We start from the raw sequence: 25,417 nt of genomic DNA on the forward strand, positions 1-25,417 counted from the left end.
CACTGAGCTACAACCTCAGCCCCACAAGGCAATCATTTTTAACCCCAAGTCGTCAGATGAATCGAAATGGTGGGTAATCCAGGCTCCCTTACCTCCCATGCCTCCCACCTATGGAGGGCTAAGTAGGGATCAAGAGGTTGTTTCACATGCTTTACTTGGATTAAAGCTTAATCCTCATCTCAACCAGATGAGGTAATAGCATTAGTCCATTTACAACGGGTGAAACTGAGGCAGAGTCCAGTGCCTTTCTTCAGGTAACAGTTTGGCTATGCTACACAGGCTACCAGTAGCCAAGAAATTCCTCCAAGGACTCCTCATCTGCAGGCCTCAGATGAGATCTGCAGCCAAAGAGCCTTTAACTGTCAAGAGCTCTGGGAACATGACCGAGGGGTGCACACCCACCCGCAAGAACCAAAAATGAGAAGGATCTGCTTGGCAGGAGGGAGCATTTGGGGAAGCCTTTACCATTCCAGAACTCACTCTGCGTGCCATCTTACCTACTAACAATTCTGTGTCTTACTTTGTGACCTTGGGCAAGTTGGCCCACCTCTTTAAGCTTCCGTTTTCTCATTAGTAAAATGGAAACAAGGAGCACTCCCCTTCAGGTCTATGGTGAGGACAAAAGTCGTTTACAAGGTAACAGGTGTGCCCCTGGAGTCGTTAGGGCTAGATGCTTCGCCCATGTCCCCATCCAATCAAGGCGCGGAGACCTGGTTGGCCCAACGCCCCTAGCTGGGGGCTAGGGCTGGGGGTAGCCAGGGCGGCGAGGAGGCCACCCCCAGCTCCCGCCCCGAGCAGTGGCTGGACGGAGTCACCTGCACGCCGGGCTCTTCCTTCCGCCAGGCAACCGGCTGCGGAGCCGCACCCGCCCTCCGTGGCTCCCTGCCGCCGCCCCCATCCGCCCGCGGGGCCTGCCGCCCTGCCGCCCCCGCGCACCCGTCCCTTCGGGCAGGCCCCGCCCCCGGACCCGTCCCGCGCCCCCATTGGTCCGCTCGCGTCCCCGCCGCTGTTTGTCCCGGCGTTCCCGCCGCCCATTGGCCCGCCCGGGTCCTCCCAGGAAGTTTGAAAAAAAAAAAAGTTTTATGGGCGGATGGAAGGGGCCGGGACTGCGCTGGGGAAGGGCAGGGCTGGAGGAGCGGCGGGCGCCGGCCGAGAGGGGCGGCGGCGGCGGGGTCCCCGCGCCGCGGAGCCCGGACCGAGAGCCCCTTCCACTGTCCCGCCGCCTGGTCCCGCCGCCCCGGGGCGCCGCCATGACGGTGAGTGCCCCGCGCCCCGTTGCCTGCGCGCCGCCGCCGAGGCGGAGCCCCTCCGCTCCCCGCCCGGGCAGCCCCCTCCTCACTTCCCGGAGTTGGGAGGTGGTGTCCGCCGCCAGACCTGCCTCCGCGCCCCATCCCCTCGTTACCCTAGGAGCCCAGGCGACCCCAAGGAGCTGGGAGCTCCCCGTCCCCGGCACCCCGCTCGCCTGGACGGAACCAGTGGCGGGCGCACTCGAGCGAGCCTGTCCCACCTTCCCTGCGACTCCCTAGAAGACCCGACTTCCCGGGGTTGCCAGGGGCTCCGGCCCGTGAGGAGCGCAGACGGGCCTGGCCTGGGTTGGGTTGTCTCCGGGCTGCTTGACTGGGTCGCACAGACCTGGCCTGCAAAGGCTGGCCACCCGTGTGCGCGCTGGCCCGAGATTAGGAGGGCGAGAAGGGCGGCCGGCCCCACCCCACGGCCTGGGAGCCATTCTGTGGCTCTGAAGCTGCGGGATAACATATTTTCCCCCGCTTGGGCTCTGGGGCCTTGAGTGGGGCGACACTGCAGGTGGGGCGGTGGGCACGATGGCAGGAGGTTGTATTTCTCTGGGGGATAAGGTCTACTCAGGCGCTGTCAGTACCTGCGCCTTAACAATCATGTAGAGCCTCATAACTGAATTCATTGTTCCTATTTCACAGCAAGATAAACTGAGGCTTGGGAGGGCCTTGGTGAGTTGCCTGAGGGTTGCCCCTAACGTAAGGGAAGAAGTGCTCCTTTCCAGATCAGTCTGACCAACTGATCATGATGTGCTGGAAGGGAGGGGTGGAGCTGCTTTTGATTTCTGGCTAGTGCATAGGGAGGCTCCAGAGTTTGGTGACCCTCTTGGGGTTAGGATGAGCAGGGTGTGTGTGTGTGTGTGCACGGCACATGCGCATTCTACCTTCAAGTGAGTGAAGTCCTAGTGAGGAGTGGGCTGGGCTGATGGAGGTGGGGCCCATGTGGGGCCCCTGCCCCTGTGAGCGAGATGACCTGGCGCTGCTGCCTGGACTTCCTCGGCCTCTCGCACATCCTGCCACCTCCCTGCTGGCCCTTCCTGTCGACAGCAGCCTCCCCTTCCCTGTCAGGGAGCAGAGGGGGACGTGGGGGGAGGAGCTGAGTCAGTGTCCTGGGGCCAGGGGGAGGTGTTTACACTGCCCACTGGGTGCCTGCCAGCCCCTGCACTGGGTTCTTTCACCCTACCAGATGGAGCCTTTAAGGTCTGCGGTGTGGTCCCCATCAGACAGTTAAGAGAGCTAAGTTGTGGAGAGGTGAAGCAGCATGCCCGCGGTCCTTCTATGGCTGGGCCACAGTTTGTGTCCAGTTCTGTCCCATTTTTTTTTTCCTAGGGAGAGATAAGAGATGTGTGTGGTTGCAGTTCCTGCGCTGCACCCGCTGAGCAAGAGTAGGCTGACAGTTCCTCCCCGCTAGTGGGAGGAGGGCCTTGGGAGGGAGATTCCTGTGATTCTAGAACTTTGTCAGGTGATGGACTGGGGAGGAGGGCCGCGTTATGGGGGAGGGGCATGTGGGTGAAGGCTGGTGTTGGGGATGCTGAGAGCGTAGAGGAGGGCTGGCAAGAGCACCTGGAGGCCCAGGAAAGCCTGGTTGTGGGAAAGGGGAGCCATCACAGGTTTGGGAGCAGACACAGGCTCCTAGTCACCAATCTGGGGCTCAAGTGCTCACCTGGCTGCCATTTGGATATGAGCCTGCTCCAAGCTGCCCCTTCTGTGCCTGACCCATCTCCCTGGCCCCCACCCATGACCGAGCAGAAGGCACAGTACTGAGGGCTCAGAGGCTGTAGGAGCTGGTGATCTGGCGCTGGACCTGGGGTTGGAATCCTTGTCTGCCACTCTTGCCTTAGTCCCAGCACAGCTTTTCAAGGAGCCTGGCTCCCCAGCCATCACTGGGCGTCAAGTTATATGCTTGTTCTCTTGTTTACGGTCTGCCACTCAAACCCACCAAGGCAGGGGCTACAGCTCTTGTTCCAAGCTGGCTTCCTGCCCTAGAACAGTACCTGGTGCTTAAAAAAAAAAAAAAAAAGGTGCTTTTTGTTTTTCCTGCAAAGACTCTTTGAGCTCCAGTGGGGTCTGGGTGAGCAGCCCACCAGGGGGAGAAGTAAAGGTCTTGACACAGTGGGGCCTCTGTAAGGGGCTGTGGATGAGCGGCTGGTGGGTGGTAAGTATGGGGAAGGGGGCCTCAGAGGTGACAATTAGGGCAACTCTTGAGGCACCAGTGGGGATTTGCTTGGCCGGCAGACGAGGGCACCTAGTATTTCAGGCTGAGGACAGGAGCAGGTGTGAAGGGCTTGGTGGCCTGGCATGATGTGGGCGCCGAGGCTGGGGGAGCCAGGTTGGGACAGCAGGTGGAGGCTTTTGTCACATCCTGAGGCAGTTATACTTCGTTTTGGAGACACCTGGAACCAACCCTGCAGGTCTTAAGCAACCCTATGACACTAGGCCTCTTTGAGTGAGCAGTATGCTTAGAGGGGTCCGTGGCCTTGGTCCAGGCAGGAGGCAGGGCTGACCGGTGGCCAGGGTCTAGGAGGACAGCCGCAGGAGCCTGTGGCTACTTCCGAAAGGACAACGAGAGCACTGAGCATCCTGCAAGTGCCAAAGGGTGACTGGCCGCAGAGCCAGGGCAAAACAGGAGAAATGGAGTTGGCCGTACCTTTTGAACCTGGCCCTAGGTTTCTGTGCCAGAGATTTAAAAAACTTGCTTTGGCTGCCTCCTTTCTCGCAGGTCGCCGTGCTAGGTCATGCCTGACATGGCTGTACTGGTCTGTACTGATCTCTCAAGGGTCACCAGGCTGCTCTGTCTGCGGCAGGTTCCGGCCTTTTGGAAGGCTGGGGGAGGGCAGGACCCTCAGTCACTTGCCATATCAGGCATCCGGGGCTCCAAGAGGGATGTGTCCTAGAAAGGTCACAGCTGTTCCACTTTCCAGGCAACCCTCAGAGCCCCTGCCTGTCATTGCAGTGGGGGGGGGAGGGGGGGATCCCTGGCTCAGCCTCTTGGGTCCGATTGGCTGATTGGCTGTCATCTGCTCAGCCCATCCAGGGGTTCTCCCCTGGGGCTTTCCCCTGGATCAGCTCCATGGGCCCCGCCCTGAAGCACAGGAATTTAGGCCGGGGAGGCAGAAGAGGTGTGATTGGCAGCTTTTTCTGAGGCCTGCTGTGGCCAGGCCCTGTGGAGGGTCTGAAGGGAAGTAGAAGTGTGGTCACTGGTTTTCAGGCTTGGTTTGGGACAGGTGGCTGACGGGGCAGGCAGAACACAGAGCAGACAGGACAAAGCAGCCCTGGGGCTTCCTGGCTCAGAGCAGAGCCTGTCTCCTTGCTCAGACAGGTAGCAGGGTGAGGCCGCCAGCCTTTGAGGTCCCCTGACCATGGCCATGGATAATTCTGGATGTCCAGGCTGCTGGCCCAAGCCCCTCTCAGCCAGCTTCCTCCACCTGAGGAGAACAGGGCTCCCTGGGAGTAGGACGGGTCAGGAGAGGTGGCCAGGTCAGGTGGCTCTGGTTTCCAGCTGTCGCCGCCCACCCCACAGAGCCGTGCCACCCGGCTCCCTCCAGGCAACCAGATACCTCGGCTGGTAAGCTGCGATGCAGGTGCTGATAGGTGGGCTCAGAGCCATGGCAACAGGTGGCTGCCTCCTCCCTGTCTGCCAGCCTCCCAGCCTGTGGGACTGAGACTGCAGAGGGACCAGGACATAAACAAGAGAGGACCCCTACAGGCAGGGACGGGCTGGAGGCTGGCACCCTTCACATGGACATGGTCAGGGATATGCACGGATGTGCAGCTTCTTCCTGTAGGCCTGAGTGGGGTGTCTAGCTGCAGGCTCCCCAGGGAGCATGCTGCAGCTGGGAGCCCCCCGGCCCCAGGGTCGTGCCCCACTGGGCAGCACCTGGCAGGTAGGGCTTGCCAGGACTGAGATGCTGGGCCTTCCCAAAGAGACCTGGGGACCAGAGGGTTTCTGACCCCAGCCTGGGACTGCTCCGTCTTTAAGGGTCTCCAATAGATGAGTAGAGGGTGGGACTAGGGGGACCCCAGAGGATCGGAGCAAGGGGTGGGCAGAGCTTTAAGGTGCACACCTGGGCTGCCTCAGCCTTGTCAGAGAGGAAGGGACAGCTTGCTCCACTGTTGCTCTGTGTTGTCCTCTGAGCCCCTGGGAGACTCTACAGGCAGAGTCCCCTCACCCCTTCTTTCCCCATCTTGGGATAGGAAGGCTGGTGGGAGGGGAGCTTGGACATGGGTGGTGTATATCGGCCACTGGCCACTCCCTGGGCTCTCGTGCCAGGTATTGGGGAAGGGGCCAGGCTGCCTCAGTGGTGGGGAGCCCACCTGCATGTGGGGTAGGTGTTACCTGGGCCCTCAGCCCTCTCCTGGTTTCTCAAGACCTCAACCTTACCGGGGTTGGGGCAGGTGGGTGTAGTACCCTGTCCTCCCCAGCCCGGGGGCTTCTTGTTGGGCCTGACCCCCTGCCTCCTCACCCCCCACAGCCCGACCTGCTCAACTTCAAGAAGGGATGGATGTCGATCTTGGATGAGCCTGGAGAGGTAGGAGGGCCGGGCCAGGGGAGAGGCTGGCTTGGGCTTCTTCAGGGCCTCCCTGTCTTCCCAGCCCTCTAGAGCCCTGGCCTCTGGGGGTGGGAGTGGGGCCCAGAGCGAAAACCCTGGGGGTACATTTCCTGTCCAGGGGAGAAGAGGGCCTGGGTCGTGCCAATGGGAGGAGTGGGCATTGTCCTCCTGGATGATCTGTAGTATGTGGGTCACCCGGAGTGGAGGGAGTAGAGGCCTCCTGGTCCACACACCAGGCCCCATCCTCTGGTCTCACCAGGGGCCGTTGTCCTCCCACCTCACAGTAACTCTGACTGGGACTCCGCGGGGTCAGGCAGGAAGGTCCACAGAGATCGCCGGGCCTGACACATGCAGATCCCCAAGACTCAGCCGTAGGGTGGGGCTCAGCACAGCTCAGGAGTCTCACCAACCTGGGGCCCCCGCTGGTGGAGCCAGAGCCGTCTCTAGGCCTCAGCAGCTCCGTCTGGGATATACCCGTGATGGGAACTGAGTGGACACAGAGGCACAGAGATAAGCGTGGACAAGGTCCCCACAGCCCTGGCACCTACTGGGGTCTCAGCTGATGACCCCTGCCTTTCTCTGTCATATCTGTCTTTGGAACCAGAGAGGACAGTGACCATTTCACCAGCTCTGCCCTTTCGGCTGCCAGGCCTGCCTGGGAGTGAGAGCTGGCTCCCCGCCACCCAGCCTGGGAGGGGACACAGCCTACCCCAGTCTGCATGTGCCTGCGGCTCGGGGCTGCCTGCAGCCCGCATGCCGGGCAGGGCTCCGGGCCAGGGGGGACCTCATTGTGTTTCCTGCCCACATGCTTTATTCCCTCCAGCCCACAGCCTTCCGTCCCTGCTGCCTGCCCGCTGTCCTCTGGTGGCTGCTTTCCAGACTCACACAAGGCCTGGCGCCCTGCCAGTGACCCTTCCTGGCTTCCCCACCCAGGGTCCCCAAGGGCAGGAGGATTATGGGCCCGCCCAGAACTGGCTGTTACTCATCCTCTTTCACAGGGTTTTGGAATGTCCGAGCTGGAAGGGCCCTGGGAGCCCAGCCAGCCCAGTCCCTAGGTGCCCAGGCAGGAGAAGACCCACCAGGGTGGTGGTCCCCTCCTCTCCTGGCAGCACCTTGGGCGGCCCGGCCTAGAACTCGGGACTGAGGCCCATGGCGCTCCTCCCTTCCATCTCAGAGCAGACCTGCAAGGACCAGAGCCCCATTGCCACAGCACCTGCCGCTCTCAGAGAGGCATCTGAAGTCCCACTTAAGGAGGGCAGGGTAGCTGAGCCAGTGGCCTCTTAGGACCACTCTCAACAACCTCAGCCAGGCCCGTGCCAAGTGAGAAACACAGGGGTAGGTACTTCTCGCCTTGCCAAAGGCTTGGGGACTTCTTGGTAGCCCCAGAAGACTGAAGCTCAGAGAAGTGCAGACAGCTGCACAAAGGCACTCAGCCAACAAGGGCACAGGCACACCCCAGGTCCTTGGATGTGACACCTGAGTTCCTAGGAGATACTGAGTGGGAATAAGTGGGGAGGTCATCCCTGACACCCCTGAAAACTGACTATGGCTCAGAGGAAAGGAAACTAAGTGCTTGAATCAGCACAGGTAGGGCTTGATGATGGGGAGCCCCAGGAGGGCTGGGGCCTGGGCGACACGCACTGACCCTGGCAGGACACGGACTGCCCGTGGCATTCCAGTAGAAAGGCCAAAGCCCAGAGTGTATCTCGTGCCCCTGCCGCTTACTAACATGTTTTGCCACCTGACCCTGGACTAGAGGAGATGGGTACCACAGAAAGATGCCCAAGTCATCACGTACAGGTTGGCGGAGCTCACACAGTGCCTGTGCCCAGCTCTCTGTCCCCTCCCCTGGGCCTCTTTCTCCTGTCTGGGAAGTCTTTGTCCCTGATCACGGTGTATGAAAAAAGCCTGGGTGATGTTCTGGTTGCACTTAGCCCCTGACTCTGCCAGGAAGTGGCCTTACCCAGGACACGCCCCTCCCTCATCTGCACCTGGGAGGTACTTGAGGCTCTGACTCTCTGACCCGGCTGCTTTCCCGGGTCAGCCATTCTGATGGCGTGCACAGCCCCCCCATCAGCCAGCAGGATGGCGTGCACAGCCCCCTCGGTCCACCTTCCCGCAGCCTCAGCCCTTTCTCACCTCCCCTCTCCCCAACAGTGGAGGAAGCACTGGTTCGTGCTGACAGATTCAAGCCTCAAGTATTACAGAGACTCCACAGCGGAAGAGGTGAGGCAACTGGGTGCCCACAGGCCCCAGCCGGGCTCGGTAGACTGGGACTCCCCAGGCGCATGTGACCCTGCCATGCCTTCTGCTCTAGGCAGATGAGCTGGACGGCGAGATCGACCTGCGCTCCTGCACGGACGTCACCGAGTACGCAGTGCAGCGCAACTATGGCTTCCAGATCCATGTGAGGCTGAGTGTGGCTGGGGGAGGTGGGGAGGTGGGCAGCGTGGCTGCCGGCCCCAGAGGAGGTGTTGGTATCAGATGTGACTCCCCCATTTATGCAGAGACCCTCTCCGCGGAGCCAGTCAAGCTTTGGTGCCAACACCTGGGAGTTCTGGGGAGAGCTTGGTGCCAGGGGCAGCTGCCCAGGCTCGTGAAGGACGTTTGCGCCCTCTGCAGACCCTTTGCTTATCACCTTAGACCCCCTCCAGGGAAGGAAGGGCCACCCTTCCTGGGTCAGCAGGGAGATTGTAGGTTGACCACGTGTTAACCTACTGTGGTGTGGATTGCAGACCAAGGATGCTGTCTATACCTTGTCGGCCATGACCTCAGGTATCCGGCGGAACTGGATCGAGGCTCTGAGGAAGACTGTGCGTCCAACTTCAGCGCCAGATGTCACCAAGTAAGGGCTGGGCTGGGCTGGGCAGGTGTCCCTACCCTCACATCTTGAGGAGTGGAATTCTGGGAACTCACCTGACAGCCTTGAGACTGAGCCTCCTGGGCCTCGGTACCTCTAAAACAAAATAGGGAGCTGGGCGCTATGGCACACTCTGTAATTCCAGCGACTTGGAAGGCTGAGGCAGGAAGATCACAAGTTCAAAGCCAGCCTCAGCAGTTTACTAAAGCCCTAAGCAATTTAGTGAGAAACCCTCAAAAAATAAAAAGGGCTGGGGATTGGCTCAGTGGTGGAGCATCTCTGGGTTCAACCCCCAGCACCAAAACATAAGCTAGGCAAGAACAGCGGGGGTTCTTGACATTCGCCCGGAAACACATTAAGGATTTGAAGTCTGACCTCTCCCCCTTCATGTCTCCTACATCCTGTAAGAGTGGGAAGGGGATTCAGCTCTTGAGAGAAGATGCATTGAGTCAGAGGTCCCTGCCAGGTGGCTCTTCCCTCTCTGCCTTGGGGGCCATACCTGCACCTTTTGTAGGGGAGAGACTGGGTCCTCTGGCGTCTGTGCAGTCCCCTCCCAGGTGGGGAGCCCCTGCTCCAGGCTGCCGGGGTAGAAGGGTGGGGTTCTTGTTACCTGGTGGCAGAGCCTTCTGTGGGGCCAGGACTTGAAGCTGCTGGGCAGCAGGAAGAGAGCCTGCTATTGAAGAGGGCTGAGGTGAGTCCCCCAGCCTGGCCACACCCTGGCGGCTCAGCATGGACCAATGACTTCCCATCTGAATTTCAGATTTGTCATCTGTCATGTTGGGCTTTATGTCTGCACACATGTGCAGATGTGCCCAGAGCCTTGGTAGACTCCCAGGTCCAGTGCAGCGGAGTTGTTATTCAGCATACAGGCTCATGGCCTTGACATAACCACTCAAGACACGGTGGCTTAAGCCAGATAGCTGTTCACTCCATTCTCCAGATGAGCCCCAAGGTGTGGAGTCTAGCCTGGTGGGCTGCTCTGCAGCCTCTGTGCAGAGCTTGGGCTGTGGCTCAGAGGCCCTGCCAGGAGCCAGGATCCCCCAGCCCGGTAGAGAGAGCAGCTTCTTGCACCTGCTGGTGGAATGCAGTCTCATGGCCAGGGGTTGCTGCAGGGGCTGCTGGGAAGTGTAGTTTTTGGCTGGGTGACAGTGTACCCGCCTATACTGTGGAAGAAGAGAACTGCCAGTCACTTAAAAGTCCCAAAGTCTTCACCCCATCTGTAGTGACCACAGGCACCCCTCTTCTGCTCCACCACAAGCCCCTTAAACCCTGGGCCTTGTCTTTTTTTTTAATATTTATTTTTTTGGACTGGGGATGTGACTCAAGTGGTAGCGCACTCGCCTAGCACACGTGAGGCACTGGGTTTGATTCTCAGCACCACATAAAAACAAAATAAAGGTATTGTGTCCACGTAAAACTAAAAAATAAATATTAAAAAATAATTATTTTTTAGTTGTAGTTGGACACAATACCTTGATTTTATTTGTTTATTTGTATATGGTGCTGAGGATCAAACCCAAGCCCCAGCCCCAGCCCCTGGGCCTTGTCTTATACGTTTTTTTGTTTGCTTTTGGTAATAATGCACTGGCCAGCATTTGCGAGGGCTTCCTGGTGCGTCCCGCTCTAAGTGCTCAGTCAGTGCTGTCCCATGTTACAAATGGATAACGAGGCTCCACTGAGTGGCAGAGCTGGGATGCCCCCAGGGTGTGTAAACAGTGAAACTCAGGTCCTCGGCCTCCAGGTTGGGTTGCTTACTCCCCTGGGCCCTGTCCACCTCCTGGCACCTGAGCCGCCCTCCGAAAGTGCTCCTGGGGGACCGAGTGGGCAAGTCCCACCTGAGAGTGCCCTGCTGTGCCCTGCCTAGGCTTTCGGAGTGCAATAAAGAGAACACGCTGCACGGCTATGGCTCCCAGAAGGGCTCCCTGAAGGCTGGGGAGCAGCGGGCCGGCCCCCGGAAGGCGGATGGGCCTCGCCAGGCCCTGGACTATGTGGAGCTGTCCCCGTTGACTCAGGGCTCCCCGCAGCGGGCCCGCGCTCCCGACCGCCAGGCCAAGCAGGAGGAGCTGGAGCGGGACCTGGCCCAGCGCTCGGAGGAGCGCCGCAAGTGGTTTGAGGACAGCCGGGCCCCCGAGGTGCCCGCCGGTGAGGGGCCGCGCAGGAGCCTGGGCGCCCCGCTGACGGAGGACCAGCAGAGCCGGCTCAGCGAGGAGATCGAGAAGAAGTGGCAGGAGCTGGAGAAGCTGCCCCTGCGGGACAACAAGCGGGTGCCGCTCACCGCCCTGCTCAACCAGAGCCGAGGCGAGCGCCGCGGGTCCCCAAGCGACAGCCACGAGGCACTGGAGAAGGAGGTGGGCCCCTGCCCGGCCGCGCCCACCACGCACGCACGCACGCCCTGGCGCTGCTCTGGCCTAGCTCCCGGGGTGGGGGGTCGCCCGATCTGATGCCCCGCTTCTCGGGAAGGGACCCCTCCCCAGGCTGGGCCGCGTTAGTCGCGTGTGTATTTTCCGCTTCTGCCCTTAATTTTAAGCCATGGAGGTGGAGAGAGGTCACCAACTGTGCATCTTGTACACCCCAGGCCTTGTCCTTGGTCCTGGGTCCGCTTCACTGGTTACTCAGTCGCCGGGCAACCTGGGTCCCACAGTGCAGGCCTTTCACTGGTGGCAAAACAGACTTAAGGTGCCCCTGCTACCTCCCCGGTGTGGGCAAGGTCTGTGCTGTTCCCAACCTGCTTGGACTTCTCTGGGCTGAACTCGGCCATCCAGGAAACAGCCCAACCGTCCCCTTGCCTGCACCTCCGCGCGAGTCCCTCTCAGCCCCCCGAGCCGTGCCTAAGCACCTGGAAGCTGGAGGCCTGTGGGCCCCTCCCTGCCTCCCACCAGGTCCCTCCTGCTTCTGCGCCCGCTGACCTGGTCTCCTCCCCTCATAGGTCCAGTCTCTTCGAGCCCAGCTGGAGGCGTGGCGCCTCCGAGGGGAAACCCCTCAGAATGCACGCAGGTCCCAGGAGGATGGCCACGTGCCCCCAGGCTACATCTCCCAGGTAGGGCGCAGAGTTGTTTTGAGGGGTTGGGGGCAGGTTCCTGGTTGCTGTGTTACCAGAAAACAGCTAATGTTTTGGGAGCCCTTCCTGCCCGTTGGAACCGTGAGGCATTTGACATGCGTCATCTCATTTAATCTCCCCACAGCTGGTGGGCATGATCACTGTGCCCATTTTACAGACAAGGCCACTGAGTACTGAGAGGTTATGTGACTTGCCCGAGGTCACCCGACCTGCAAGTGTCAGAGGTGGGATTTGAGCCTGGGTCCAGCTGACTGCAGAGCCTGTGTGTGAGTCCCCGTGTGACACTCTGCACTTGGACCCCTCCCCTACATCACCCTGGGGAAGTGGGGAGCCAGTGGCCCTGGGAGTTGTTCCTTAAACACAGGGAAAGCCTGCCTGTGCCTTCCAAGGAGGTCTGCAGGACACGGCCCCCCTTAGTGGCCCTCTGGGAGCACACTGTCCTCCCAGGACAGCGGCTCTCAACTGGGAGGGATTTTTGTCCCCCAGGAAGAGTTGGCTGTGTCTGGAAACTTGATTGTCACAACTGGGACGACTAGCTCTCCGGAAAGTGTGTGTGTGTGTGTGTGTGTGTGTACACATTTATTATAAATATTCCCCATATAAAGGATGTTTTTAGTATATAACTTACAAATAAAAATGATGTAATACTTTTTATTATGAATTCCATATGGCAGATGGACTTGTCTCAGGGCTCCGGTGACTTCTCCTGCCGTGTCCACGTGTAGTTGTAATGTGTGTGTTGATGGATATGTGGTTTATGCTAATGAATAAGAAGACGTACATTGAAACTTGGTAAATGTGAGCAAACTTCTTTCCTGAATCAGATAATAGTTTCTACTGAGAATATTCTATTAAGAATATTTCTCCAATTTTTGGTTCTGTGTGTATTTAAAGCTATCGATGACACACTTCAGAGTCTAACCTGCATCCTTTCCGCATTTCCTCGTCACTGGCTGAAGTCTGTAGTTGATCCATGAAGCAATAACCTGAGCTCTGACTTGTGACGCGTTCGGGTTTCCGGGGTGTAACACTCCCATGTGGCCAGTGCCACGAGTCCAGCCCAAGTCCCTGGTGTCTTGGAGCAAGGGTCTGGGAGGAAACACTGCAGGATAGGTAGCGCTTGCCCTTCTGGCACCATCAGGCACACCCTCAGGACGTACGCGTGCTAATAAACACGGGGAAACAATTAGGGAGTGATACATCCTGAGTATTTTTGTTTATAATGTAATTAATTTAATGGTGAATATATAAATTTAATCTTTTGAAATGGTCTTGCTTAGTAATGAAGTCATAAAATTCCTAAAAATTTGATAATCAGCTGTCTGCGGTCAGCACGTCACTGCCTGAGGAGCAAAAAACCCTGGGGTCCAAGACCCTGGGAGCAGGACCCTTCTGGAAGCTTCCAGTAGGGGAAGGGGGAGGTCACCACCGGGGGGATCCAGGAAGGCTTCCTGAGGGGCGGGCGCTGATGTGAGAGTGGTGTGGGGGGGAAGGCCGGCCGCTGCCTCTTGAGGGCCTCCAAGGACAAGCTGAGAAGTTGGCCTGGGGAGGTCTGCCAGGGACACGGGCAGGTCTGGAGAGGGCAGAGCCCAGGCAAGGAGTGGGCCAGGCTGGAGGGCAATGGGCTGGAGGGCATCGAGAGGGGGAGCCTTGTTGGGCTGGGCCCTGGGCAGGCCAAGGGGAGCCCTCGAGACTGGCTGCTGTGCTAGTTGGGGCTACCCAAGGCCGAATTGAAGGTGACGAGTTCAGTGAGGGAGTGGGGTGGGGGCTGGTGAAGAGGGCTAGCCTGGGGTCCCTGGGTTTGGGGAGGAAGGACTGGGGGTGCAGGGGAACGGGTATTGTCAAAGTGCCTTGGACAGGGCCCCTCTGCAGGCTGGGCCCTCACTACAGCCTGGGGCGCCTGGAAGACCTCAGAGGCCCCCCCAGGGCTGGAAGCTCCAGGTGCTCTGGGTGGGCCCTGGAATCCAGCAACTCCGCCTCATCTGTTCTGCTATTAACCAGCTTTTGATCCATTTGGAAAGTGTTTCTGCCACTAAAATGAAGCTTGAACAGCAGCGTCTGGCTTCTGACTTACAGATAGAAGGGGCGTGGCCTGGGCTGTCACAGACCTGGGCTCCAGGCCATCCGCCCTGTGTGTGCTCCAGAGGCCTGGCACTCTGTCCTCTCGGGATGGGACGGGCGGGGAGCAGGCGGATTGGGTTCAGCTGAAGGAAGGTAGTCGGGATGGAAGGCTTCGAAGAAAGAGAAGTTGTCACGTGTCCCCCTCAGGCACAGGACGAGGTGGCTAGATATTCAGCGGGCCCTGGAGAGATGTCATCTGGGGAAGCTTCCCCAGCCTGGTGTCTCAGGCCGAGCGGGCGCCCTTCCTGTGGGGCTCGGCACCCTTGAGGGGCCTGGCTTCATGCGCTGGGACTTCAGCCCCTCCGCTGGCAAAGGAGACCCCTCCAGCCCCGGGCGGTGGTGCTGCAGTGTCTCTTCACTCACCTGGTGTTCTTGGAGAGGTGCAGCCAGTACCGGGACCTGGGGCCACTCAGGAAGGTAGGTCAGGCAGCACCTCCCCTTCTAGTAGTCCTCTTCACAGGCACCTCCTGCGGTTACCCCACATGCTCAGCTGCCCTGCCTGCCTGCCTGCCTGCCTGCGCTGGCCCTTTAAGAATGCAGGCTTCCCCCAACAGTGTTGACCTTGTCCTCCTGTGCCCAGGGGTCCCTCTGCTCAGGGAGCCTCGTGGGTTGGTCTTGTGAGTTTGAGAGAGGCTGAAGCTAAGCTCAGAGGGTGGGGCTCTGCAGATCCACTTCCTAAGGAATCCATTCTGTGGGGCTCTGAAGCCATGTTCTGTGGTCCTCAGTAGGGGACATTGGGAACACAGCAGAGAGGCTCAGAGGGCAGACGTGCCTCTCCCACCAGAACACCTGCATCCAGGAAGCCCTTTCCCTCCCTGCAAGAGGCCTGCTGCAGCCGGGGGACTTGGGGCTGCGCCTGCTACAGGGTACACTGAAGCTCTCCTGGCTCCGAGCAGTGCTTTCCTGCCTGGCTCCTCCCTGCCTTTCTTAATTACTGGAAACATTTTCAAAAAATGATACAAGAGCTGGATGCGGTGGTGCACGCCAGTGATCCCAGCAGCTCGGGAGGCTCAAGTGGGAGGATCACGAGTTCAAAGCCAGCCTCAGCAATGGCGAGGCACTAAGCAACCCGTGAGAGCCTGTCTCTAAATAAAGTACAAAATAGGGCTGGGGATGTGGCTCCGTGGTCAAGCACCCCTGAGTTCAGTCCCTGGTACCCCCCAAAAGATGACACAAGAGACATGTTCACATTTTCAAGACGTTCTCACTGGGGCTGGGGATGGAGCTTGGTGGTCATAGAGCACCTGCCCGGACCTGGGTGAGGCCCTGGCTTTGACCTCCAACACCACAAAAATAATAGTAATGACTGAAACAAATTGAAAGGTTAGAAATGAGCGTGTCCCTGCCTCTCCCACCCCAGTGACCATCGCACCTCGTCTCCATCTGTCTCCTCTGGCGCAGATGACCACAGACAGCGCCTGAACAGCACAGGTCTCCGCTGGTTGGGAGGCTGGAGCCTGGCGCGGTCTGGCCGGGCCACAGGACGGCCTTCCCCTCCGTGGCTCTTGCCACGTCCCACTTCTGGTGGCAGGCCTGTTCTTGGCTCCTGGTCCCTTCCTTCATCTTCAAAGACTGCAGAGGGGAAGTCTGGTCCTTGTCACTTCATGCCCCAGTGACCACTCTTTCCTGGTCACATCTCCCTCGGCTCTTGCTGCTCCCCTGTGATTGCACTTGGCCCCATAGTCCAGCCTAGTCTCCTAGTTTGTGGTCAGCTGACCAGTAACCTGCATCCCGCGCAGCCTTGACTCCTCTTGCCATGGACTGAGACGTAGTCCCAGGGCGTAGGGCGTGGACATCTTGGGGTGCTGTTTTCCTCCCTCCCACGCCCGTCTCTGTTTTCACACACACGACTTGGACACAGAGCCAGGTGTGCTTTGCCTGTGAGCGGGAGCACTTTGTGTGCATGGTCACGTCCAGCTTTCATGGCCTGGCTCCTGGGACACCCTCCACAGCAGCTAGAGGGGCATCTGTGTCCTAGCAGCTGCCTGGAGTCCTTCAGAAGGTGCCCTGCCATCATTTATTTAAGGGTCTCCCATTGGCATTTAGTTGTTTCTCGTTTCCATCTGTTGCCAGCCTTCCACAAGGAATACCCTTGGCCCCGAGTCTGTACACGTGTGGCTTCCTGTGTGACTCCCTGTGTGACCACTTCAGAGTTGACCTGCTAGTCAAGGGATAAAATTGTTCAAATGCGGTGACACAGGGCCGGGGATGTGGCTCAGCTGGGAGAGGGCTGGCCTCGCGTGCACAAGGCCCTGGGCTCCATCCCCAGCACCACAAAAAAACAAAGCCAAACAAACATTTGTGCAGTGATGCGCAAATCCACCCGCATGTGTCCGTCATGGTGGGCACTCCTAGCCGTGGGCATCACCAGTCTTTAAAACCCCTGCCCCCGTCTACAGAACCCTGTTTGGTATTACGTCATGAACTTCAGCTTGTTTGCTGAGCATCCTCTGTGTGCTGTGCCCTGGCCTGGACCCCAGGGCTCAGAGGTCCCTGTTTGGGGGTGTTATGTTCTGGCAGAAGCAGAACTTTTGGAGGCAGGGAAGGGGCTGCCCAGGGACAGAGCTATAAGAGGCATCTTGACTGGGCCACAGGCCAGGCACGTTCCCTAGGGAGAGGACAGGGCATTCCGGGCAGTGGGAACAGCATGAGCTAAAGCTCAGAGTATGGACGTGCCCAGGGTTGCGTTCTCATAGCGGGTTGCTGGGAGGGATGGGTCACAAGGCCAGCCACGGGACAGGGACTGGAGCCTGCAGGGTGGGGAGCCCTGGAGGGTTTGAGGCCAGAGAGTGGCAATTGAGGCTTCTGGGTGAGGAGGGTGGGCCGGGTGGCAGGTGCAGCTGGTGGGCAGGTCCAGGTACTGCAGAGGAGCCTGCCGGAGGCTTCTTGCCTGGAAGGGCTGCTGGCCTGGGTAGTGACGCAACCTGTGACCTCCTGGCCTCTGGCCCACAGGAGGCCTGCGAGCGCAGCCTGGCGGAGATGGAGTCCTCGCACCAGCAGGTGATGGAGCAGCTACAGCGGCACCATGAGCGCGAGCTGCAGCGGCTACAGCAGGAGAAGGAGTGGCTGCTGGCCGAGGAGACGGCGGCCACGGCCTCAGGTGAGGACGCGCCAGGCTCGGCCTCCACACTGAGCCTCCCGACGGAACTGGGGAGGCTCTTAAGAGGCAGGGTTTCGGTGTCGGGCTTGGGAGGCGGCGTCGGCAGAACTGGTTTCTGGCCCTCCTTTGAAAGGCGAGACTGAGACGGGAAGTAACTGCCCCGTGGGTTGGGACTGCTTTCCCTCAGGGCCTGTAGCCCCTGGTGTCCACCTCAAGTCACAGGCCCTGTCCTTATAGGTGTGCCCACTCTGTGTTGGCCAGGAGATGTCCTTAGTCCTCACTGCTCCCCAGAGCAGCCCGTTTCCCAGGTGAAGAAGCTGGGCCTCAGAGAGGCTGCTGACTTGTCCCAGAAGGCAGAGCTGGAGGTGGCAGAGCCAGGGTTGGAGCCCCGAGCACACGACTGCAGTCACGCTCTGAGTCCCCCGGTGCCTTCAAGCCAGAAGCAGCAATTGCCCAAGGTGGCGACACCTCCTCCCCCTCCACTGCACGCCTGCGGTGTGTGCTGGCACAGCCTGGCACCCAGGGCAGAACGTAGGAGCCATAAAAGAGGCCACATGATGCGGAGCTGCAGCCGCCAGCTCTGGACATGGTGCTTCATGTGCAGCCCACGGTCCCTCGTGCTGGGCCTTGGGCTCGGGGGCTTGTGTTTGGGGAGGTCACCCTGTGTGGGCGCCATTGCCACCCTCACCCAGCAGGATCCAGGTGCCCCCTGTGATCCAGCAGTAGAGCTCTGCAGTGAGATGGATGGAGTGGCATTTGTGTGACAAAGCAAAGACCATGAACAGCCTCACGTCCCTTCCCATTGGGGACCTCCATCAGAAGAATGATAGGAAACTTTCATTTCTGTGCTCAGAGCTTTTGGATTTGGGAATTGTGGGTAAAATTACAGATGGAGACTTGTTTAAACCTCACAACAACCCTTTGTGGTGTGGAAAAGTACTCGGGCCTTGGGAGCTCATGGTCTGAGAAAAACAGCCAGCTAATGTCCGCTCTGTGCAGGGCCTTGCTCTAAACGCTCTATGCACATCCTCCAGGAGTGGAGTCACAGCTGATTCCCCACTTTCCAAATGAGGCACAGAGAGGTTAAGTCACCTGCACAAAGTCACACAGGTTTGTGCAGACTGTCCAGCTCCAGCTCTGTTCCTTGAGCCTGGGTGAGGCACACGGTCTTGCTCAAGGGCCCTCGGGGCTCTGCAGGGATAGTCCACCATGTCGGGTCCAACCCCACAGTTACTAACAGGAGGCACCAGTGGTTAGACATTGTGGTCTCCCTACGAGAGTCCATCAGACAGGATTCATCTTCCGTGACAGGCTCAGAGAGGTTGAGCACTTGCCCAAAGCCACTCAGGGCACAGCTGGACTCTGAACCCACTTCCTGGTCTTGTCTCTACCAGTTCATGTGGAGGCTGAGAGGAGGCTGGGGTTGGTGCCTCCCCTCTCCAACCTCTCCTCCCCTCTGCCCCGTCCTAGCCATCGAAGCCATGAAGAAGGCCTACCAGGAGGAGCTGAGCCGCGAGCTGAGCAAGACGCAGAGCCTGCAGCAGGGCCCAGACGGCCTCCGGAAGCAGCACCAGTAAGAGGGAACAGCCCTGGAGCCCGTGGGCAGAGTCTGCCTCGGAGCCAGGACCCTACTGCCCGCTTGGCAGAAGACACAAGTGTGCCCCGTGGAGGCTCCTGCCCAGTCTCACACAGGGACAGCAGGGCCACAGCCAGCCCAGGCCAGTGCCCGTGACAGCTCTTCTGGCCTGTCTGAGCTGGTCTTGACCACCTCCCTCCTCCTCGCCCCTTTAGTGTCCCCAGGCCTAGGCAGTATCACCTCCCAGCCACAGAACACAGTTCTGGAATTGGGGGACTCTAGAGGCTGTCGCCACCACCCTGCAGCCCAAAAAGGCTGTCACCGGCCCCCAGGCCCCAGTGGGCCGAGGGCAAGCTGGGGAGGGACCAGGAGTTCTGGTCGCCTGCAGCTGGCCGCCCTCCCTCCCTGCAGGTCGGACGTGGAGGCTCTGAAGCGGGAGCTGCAGGTGCTGTCGGAGCGCTACTCGCAGAAGTGCCTGGAGATCGGGGCGCTGACGCGGCAGGCCGAGGAGCGCGAGGACACCCTGCGCCGCTGCCAGCAGGAGGGCCAGGAGCTGCTGCGCCACAACCAGGTGGGCCTGGCCCGGGGGCGGGGCTGCAGGGGCGGGGCAGGGCGGGGCCAGCACCCGCCTGACCGCGCCCCCCTCCAGGAGCTGCACACCCGCCTGTCGGAGGAGATCGACCGGCTGCGCAGCTTCATCGCCTCGCAGGGCACCGGCAACAGCTGCGGGCGCCCCGAGCGGAGCTCCTGTGAGCTGGAGGTGAGGGGCTCCCCGACGCCAGGCACGGTGGCCCCCCGCCGGGGCCGTGCAGAGAGCTCCCTGTGACAGAGGGAGTCACCTGCAGCTGGGTTCCAGCCTCCAGGGTCGGGCCCGCCCATCCAGTCCTGTCCAGCTGCTTTCCTGAGCCACAATGGCTCCTCTGTAGGATGGGCCAGCGCCTCCCTTACTAGGCAACGTAGAGTGGGAAACTGCATGAGATCCAGGGTCACCCCGTATTGTAATAGTAACAAACAGGTACACCAGGCCCCCCTGCAGCAGGGCACTTGGGTAAGTCCTTCACCTCTGTGGTCCAACCTCCCAACCCTCGAGAGTTCCATATCCTCTTGGACAGATGAGGAGCAGACACGGGGAGGTCAGCACTTTCCTAGGGTCCCCTACTCCTCCCTGCAGGAGCAGGGCTTGAACCAGGCAGGCCGACTCAGAGCCTTTAAGCTGGGCTGGGCTATAGCTCGGTTGGTAGAGAGCTGGCTGCGCAGGTGCAAGGCCCTGGGTTCAATCCCCAGCACAAAAAAAAAAAAAAAAACACCAAAAAGCTTTCAAGGCTCCGGGGCCCGGCTGGGATTGCAGCCCCCCGGTCAAGTTAGCAGCCCTGCCCCTGGGCCTTGGGGGTAGCCTGCCATGGTCACCTAGCTCTGGTTGACCATAAGTCCACAATACAGCCTCCTTTTGACCTCCTTGCCCCCAGCAAGGAAGGCCTGGTGCTGGGTTGGGGCTGCAGGTATGAGATTCCCTTGCACTTGTTGTGGACAGGGCGGGCGGCGGGGAGGGACAGAGGAGAGCGGGCTTCGCAGGGAGTCCACCCCGGATGTGGAGCAGGCTCCGAGGCAGCGAGAGGCCCTCTGGGTGTGCTGTGGGCCTGGGTGCTCTGGCCTCCTGGCTCACCCCAGCGCCCCGTCCCCAGGTGCTGCTGCGAGTGAAGGAGAATGAGCTCCAGTACCTGAAGAAGGAGGTGCAGTGCCTGCGGGACGAGCTCCAGGGGATGCAGAAGGTGGGCACCGGCCCCTGGGGCCTTGGGAGACACTGGGTGCCAGGTACCCTCTAGCTCCTCCTCTCCTCAGGCTCTTCTGTGTGTCCCATGAAGGTGTCATTATCCCAGTTACAGACAGAGAGACTGAGGCCAGGAAAGGGAAGTGACTGGACGAGGCCCACACTTGCTTTCATTTATTCAGCAGGGTTTTGTCTGCTTACTATTATTGAGCACCTACTGTGTGCCAGGCACCATGCTGGGTCCTGACAGCGAACAAGCAGACCAAGATCCCTGCCCCTGAGGAGTGCACACTCGAGTGAGACCCAGGCCACGTGGCTAGGTGCTGGGGTGCTGGGGTGCCTGCCAGGTCTGCGCCTGTGGCCTGGCTGGCCCACCCTTGGCTACTATGTCCTGCCCCAACACACTCTGCCAGTTTGGGACCAGAAGTGGATGTGTTGGTGGCTCTGGGCGTGTGTGAGCAGCATGGGGCTCACCACACTTGAAGAGCCAGCCCCGGCACTGGCCAGGCTGACCTGGTTCTGGTCCCTGCCACTCACTGCCCTGTGGTCTTGGACAGAGCGTCACCTCTCTAAGCCTCAGTGCCCACCCCAGTGGGATGAGATGACAGTAAACCTGTGTCTCAGGTAGGGCTGGGAGGGGTGGCCCAGGAGGGGCCATAAAGGGGCCAAAGTACCAGGCTGCAGAGGGCCTGGCCACCTGGCGCTGTGGTCAGCAGCAAGGTGGGCATGTGCCCAGGTCGGGCCCAGGAGGGGGACCTCATAGCCACCCCCTCCCCCAGGACAAGCGCTTCACCTCGGGAAAGTACCAGGACGTGTACGTGGAGCTGAACCACATCAAGACACGGTCAGAGCGGGAGATCGAGCAGCTGAAGGAGCACCTGCGCCTGGCTATGGCCGCCCTGCAGGAGAAGGAGTCCACGCGCAACAGCCTGGCGCAGTAGAGTGAGCAGTGGGCTCTGTGGCGGGCAGCCGTGGGCCCGGGCCTGGGGAAGGGAGCTGCACCCACCCCTCCTGCTGCCGGGCCACCTTCCCGCTCTGTGAATGGTCACCCCCTGGCCACACAGGGTTGTCCCTGGGAGCTCAGAATCAGGCCACGGGCTGCACTGAACTTGTGTGCATAAGTTTCTCCAGGGCCACTCTGTGGCCTGATTGGGCCACCACGGGGCTAGTGGGGATGCAGGAGTGCCACTTTCAGGCGCTCTGCCCCTCTCCAGAGCCGCAGGCCAGACCTCAGGGGTGCATTGTGGGGGGGGGGGGCGGGTCCCGCACACCAGGGGATCTCCTCACTCCTCTCCCAGGGCCCGCCTGCCTGAGTGTCCTCTTCCTCCCCGGCCGCGCAGGCCTCCCAAGGCACACGGGAGAGGCCACTGGCTGTTAGGGAAGCCAGGGTCTGGCGCAGCCTTCAGGAAGGGAGGAGGTGGAAGGACCGACCCCAGGTGGGCCTGCAGCTGGGGCTTCCTGGTTCTCAGCACCCCGCCCTTGCCTTCCAGGTTCTTGTGGTCCAGTCCAGCTGCAGACCCTCCAGCCCAAGGGACCAATAGCCCTCTTTCCCTGATGGATGGAGTCAGAAGCCAAGCTTTCTCGCCACCCTGTGGGCCGCGCATGCACGTGTAGCAACACACACACACACACACACACACACACACACACGTGCACACTCTGCGGATCTGAGCGCGCCCTGCACTGGGTCTTACCTGGCACCTTCTTCAGGATTTTATATGTGAAGAGATTTTTATATAGATTTTTTCTTGCAGAACACTTTATACTTTTTAAAAAGCAATTCCTGGTGGTGTGTGCCCCAGCACTGAGTCCCCTGTGTCTAGTCCCCTGCTGGGGCGTCGGCTGTGGCCCTGCCTGGCGTCACAGAGGAGGCCCAGGCAGCAGCCAGGCAGGTGGCCCTGGTGAGGAGAGGCCGCGAGCCAGCACCCTCCTACTGCCTACCTCCCACTAACTACTTCCTGCCCTGGGTGGACCCACACCCTGGGACTCTGGACAGAGGGACCGAGGAAGCCAGCAGCTGCCCCACGGCCCACCTCCTCCTCCAAGGAGTGCTGGGCATGGAAACGCTGGCGCCACCCATGAGGGCGCTTCTCTCCTGCTCTGTGAACCTCCTTAACTTAATAAAACGTTCCAGCAACTCCGGTTCCCTGGGTGGCCAGGCAGCGGGGAATGGAGAGTGGGGTTTCTTCAAGTGGCTTCTTCACCAGCGCCCCATAGCGCCCCACCCTCGTGAGTGGTGGCGTGTGGCTTCGAGGGTGGAGTTGAGAAGCCAGTTCTTCCAGGAGGCAGGATGTGACATCTGAGTGTCCTGCAGGCCCCGCCCTGACCTGCTGGAGCAGTCTGCTCTCCAACACAGCCCCTGGGGAACCATCAGCACCCAAGTCTGGCATGCCCTGGGGGAAGGCCCTGCACCCAGGCCTTGCAGAGGGTGGGAGCTGAGGCTGCCGCTGGCCGTGACCCTGGCAGGTCATCCTCTCGGAGCCTCACTTTGCTTTTCCATTAGAGGGTGTTTCCTTCCAACCCCGTTCCTGCATGGAGGATTGACCTAGAGCTCATAAAAGCTCTGAGCAAGGTGGGCATCGGCTGGCCATGGCCATGGTCACACTGGGCTGGGAAGAGGCCCCGTTTCTGAACCATAGAAACACACGTTGGGTTGGGTCCCAGAGGCCTGTGGGAACTCGAGAGCCCTGCTCGGCCGGCAGTTGCTCTTGGAAGCAGCTTTCACATACGACTTTTCCAAATGGGAAAGTCAAGGAGGGATTCTAAGCAGAAAGAGCCGCAGGAACAAATCCTGAGCATATCCCTAGTGTGCCCTGGAGGAGAGTGACAGGAGTGTGCTCGCGGAGCAACCCGGGGAAACGTGCCAGCCCCTACCTTGGATTAGCTCAGAGATGGCAGGAAGGCAGCTCCAGCCTGTGAGGTGCACGGAGGAGTGGGGTGGAGAGGGTCCTCGGGAATGTGTCCCTTGCTTTTTTTTGGGGGGGGGGCGGGTACCAGGGATTGAACTCAGGGGCACTTGACCACTGAGCCACATCCCCAGCCCTGTTCCTTGCTTCTTAGAGGGGGTACAGGAAAGAAAGCCCCCTCGGCCTCTAGACGGCATTGAGTGAAGTCCTCATGCTGCCGCATCTTGTGTCATCCCTTTGCTGGGAATCAGAGAGTAGTCAGGGTCCCCAGGCCATCAAGTCACCCAGGCTGAGGGCTAACCTGCCTCAGGACCTCTTAGGGGACGGGGAGCATCCCCCACCACTCAGATGGAGATCTGCAGCTGGCAGCCCCACCTGAGAGGACCTGAGCCCTTCCTCTCCCTCCTCATCCCGCCACCTACCCAGGCGGCCCTCACTGCGCCTCCACCGCGCCTCAGTCCGGCTCAGGACCACCATCTCACCTGGGCTGTGGCAGTGTCCTCCCGGCTGGCGTCCTCCCCTCCTCCTCCCCAGGGCTCTGGGTGAGTGGGACAGCCCCAGGCCAACGTGGGAAGCAGCTGGCCGGCAGGAGTCAGGAGGTCCCAGGCATGGCCATTAGAAGGCCATGCGCCTGCGGCTGGGATACCCAGGCTAGAAGGACTGACCCTATCAAGTGCTGGCGAGGACACGGCGGGGCTGGTTCTGCACAGCTGGTGGGAGGGCGCTCTGTGAGCCACCCAGGAAGCGGCCAGCGTTTCACTCCTGCGCACACAGCAGAGAGGAACCAGCGGGAGCCTGCGGAGTCACGAGCCAGCGGCTTCATTCAAAGGAGCCCAAGTCTGGGGACATGACAGTTGTCCATCAACAACAGGATGAACAAGCTGGGGCGTGTCTGCACACTGTGACACTGTACGGCAGTGCAGAGAAGAATCCCCACTGCACACAGAAACACGCTCGATGAGCAGAAGAGCCGCAGAAGACCACGTGTTGCAGGATTCGTCTGCGAGAGGTCCAAGAGCAGGTCATGCAAAGCGGGGCCTGGCGGTGCCCGCCTGGAGTCTCAGCCGCTCGGGAGGCTGAGGCCGGAGGATTGCCAGTTCAAGGCCAGACTGGGCAATCTGGCAAGACCCTGTCTCCAAGTGAAATAAAACGGGCTGGGTGTGGCCGAGCTGTGCGGCTCTTGCCTGGCGTCTGGAGGCCTGGGTTTGATCCAGGTCACAGAAAACACCACTGCACAAAGCAAACAGTCGGGTGCAACAGCCATCAGAACGGTGGGTGCCTTGGGGCCGGGGGAGGGGCGCTGCTGGCAGATGGCACAGAGGAAGCTTATGGTGCCAGAAATGTCTGTCTCTCGAGCTGGGTAGGGTCACAGGACTGTCACAGGGACACCAGGTCGTGTGCACTCCAGTTGGGCTGGATGTATAAAATGGCTGCTTGAAACAACAAACAAAACCAAGCCAGGGTTCAGCAGGTGGCCACCTGGAGGACACCGTGACACCCCCCCACCACCCCCACCCCCCCACCCCGTCACACTGGGAATTGGGCCAAATCCACGTGGTTTGGTGGCAAGTTCTGGACAACAGCCTCAGGCAGTCAGGCCCAGCTCCGGAAAGAGAAGGGTCAGCCCTGCGGCCACCCCGCCCACCCGCCGGCCAGCCAGCTCTGGCCTGAGTCACCTCCCGCCCTGGGCCATATTCCTCCTTGTGTTAGAGGGGCAGTAATGTCCCCGGGGCTGTGTGGTACTCAAGTGCCCACTGCTCCAGTGCTCCGCGGCCTCTAACCAACCCCACGATCTCGCGGCCCAGGAAGCCCTGTTCTCATGGGGTCCCTGGGCGAGCCGCTCTCCTGGGCAGTCCTCTGGTGTCCTTTTACGGTGGCAATCGAGTGGTGGCAGGGGCTGGAGTTGCCAGGAGCCCCCTCTGGTGCACATCAAGGTGGCTTCTTCGCTGGGGGGTCGGTGCGTCCACCAGGACACGTCCCTCCCTTTCTCCGCGTGGCCATCCCTGGCCTCCTCGCCGCACAGTGGGACGTCTGGAGCCCCATTTCCTACCCTGGGGCCTCCTGTCTCCTCCAGGTCAGGCTTGGCAATGCTGCAGCGCGGCTCCGACCACGTTGTCCAGGCTGGTTCCAGGGGACAGGATGACAGCAGAGTGCAGGGGCAGAGATGTGGCCCATCCAGAGCCATG

General features: G+C 60.2%; 1 protein-coding gene across 3 annotated transcripts; it reads left to right on the forward strand.

Moving 5' to 3' along the window:
- The first annotated feature begins 1,067 nt into the window (after nt 1–1,067).
- Nucleotides 1,068–22,462, forward strand: LOC308657829 (TRIO and F-actin-binding protein-like). 3 transcript variants are annotated; one of them, XM_081309996.1, is made up of 14 exons: nt 1,068–1,256; nt 5,765–5,821; nt 8,000–8,068; nt 8,160–8,249; nt 8,578–8,687; nt 10,567–11,050; nt 11,629–11,739; nt 16,834–16,981; nt 18,452–18,554; nt 18,969–19,128; nt 19,207–19,317; nt 20,240–20,326; nt 21,105–21,267; nt 21,816–22,462. In XM_081309996.1, exons 1-13 carry the CDS (start codon nt 1,083–1,085, stop codon nt 21,264–21,266), a joined length of 1,866 nt encoding a protein of 621 aa, XP_081166122.1. In that variant the 5' UTR covers nt 1,068–1,082; the 3' UTR covers nt 21,267; nt 21,816–22,462. The 3 variants fall into 3 exon arrangements, with proteins under 3 accessions (XP_081166122.1, XP_081166124.1, XP_081166123.1); XM_081309997.1 differs by lacking the exon at nt 1,068–1,256 and adding an exon at nt 5,013–5,176; XM_081309998.1 differs by lacking the exons at nt 16,834–16,981; nt 18,452–18,554; nt 18,969–19,128; ... (2 more) ...; nt 21,105–21,267; nt 21,816–22,462 and adding an exon at nt 11,885–13,161.
- The last annotated feature ends 2,955 nt before the right edge of the window (nt 22,463–25,417 follow it).

Source organism: Spermophilus citellus (assembly GCF_964194105.1).
Source record: "Spermophilus citellus genome assembly, chromosome: 10".
Classification (NCBI taxonomy): Eukaryota; Metazoa; Chordata; class Mammalia; order Rodentia; family Sciuridae; genus Spermophilus; species Spermophilus citellus.

Bases quoted from the DNA above. Each gene is read 5' to 3' on its own strand.
- LOC308657829 (XM_081309996.1), top strand. From the start codon at position 1,083: ATGGGCGGATGGAAGGGGCCGGGACTGCGCTGGGGAAGGGCAGGGCTG. The intron at 11,740-16,833 runs GTAGGGCGCAGA...TCTGGCCCACAG, and splicing joins CCCCAGGCTACATCTCCCAG to GAGGCCTGCGAGCGCAGCCT. The intron at 19,129-19,206 runs GTGGGCCTGGCC...GCCCCCCTCCAG, and splicing joins AGCTGCTGCGCCACAACCAG to GAGCTGCACACCCGCCTGTC.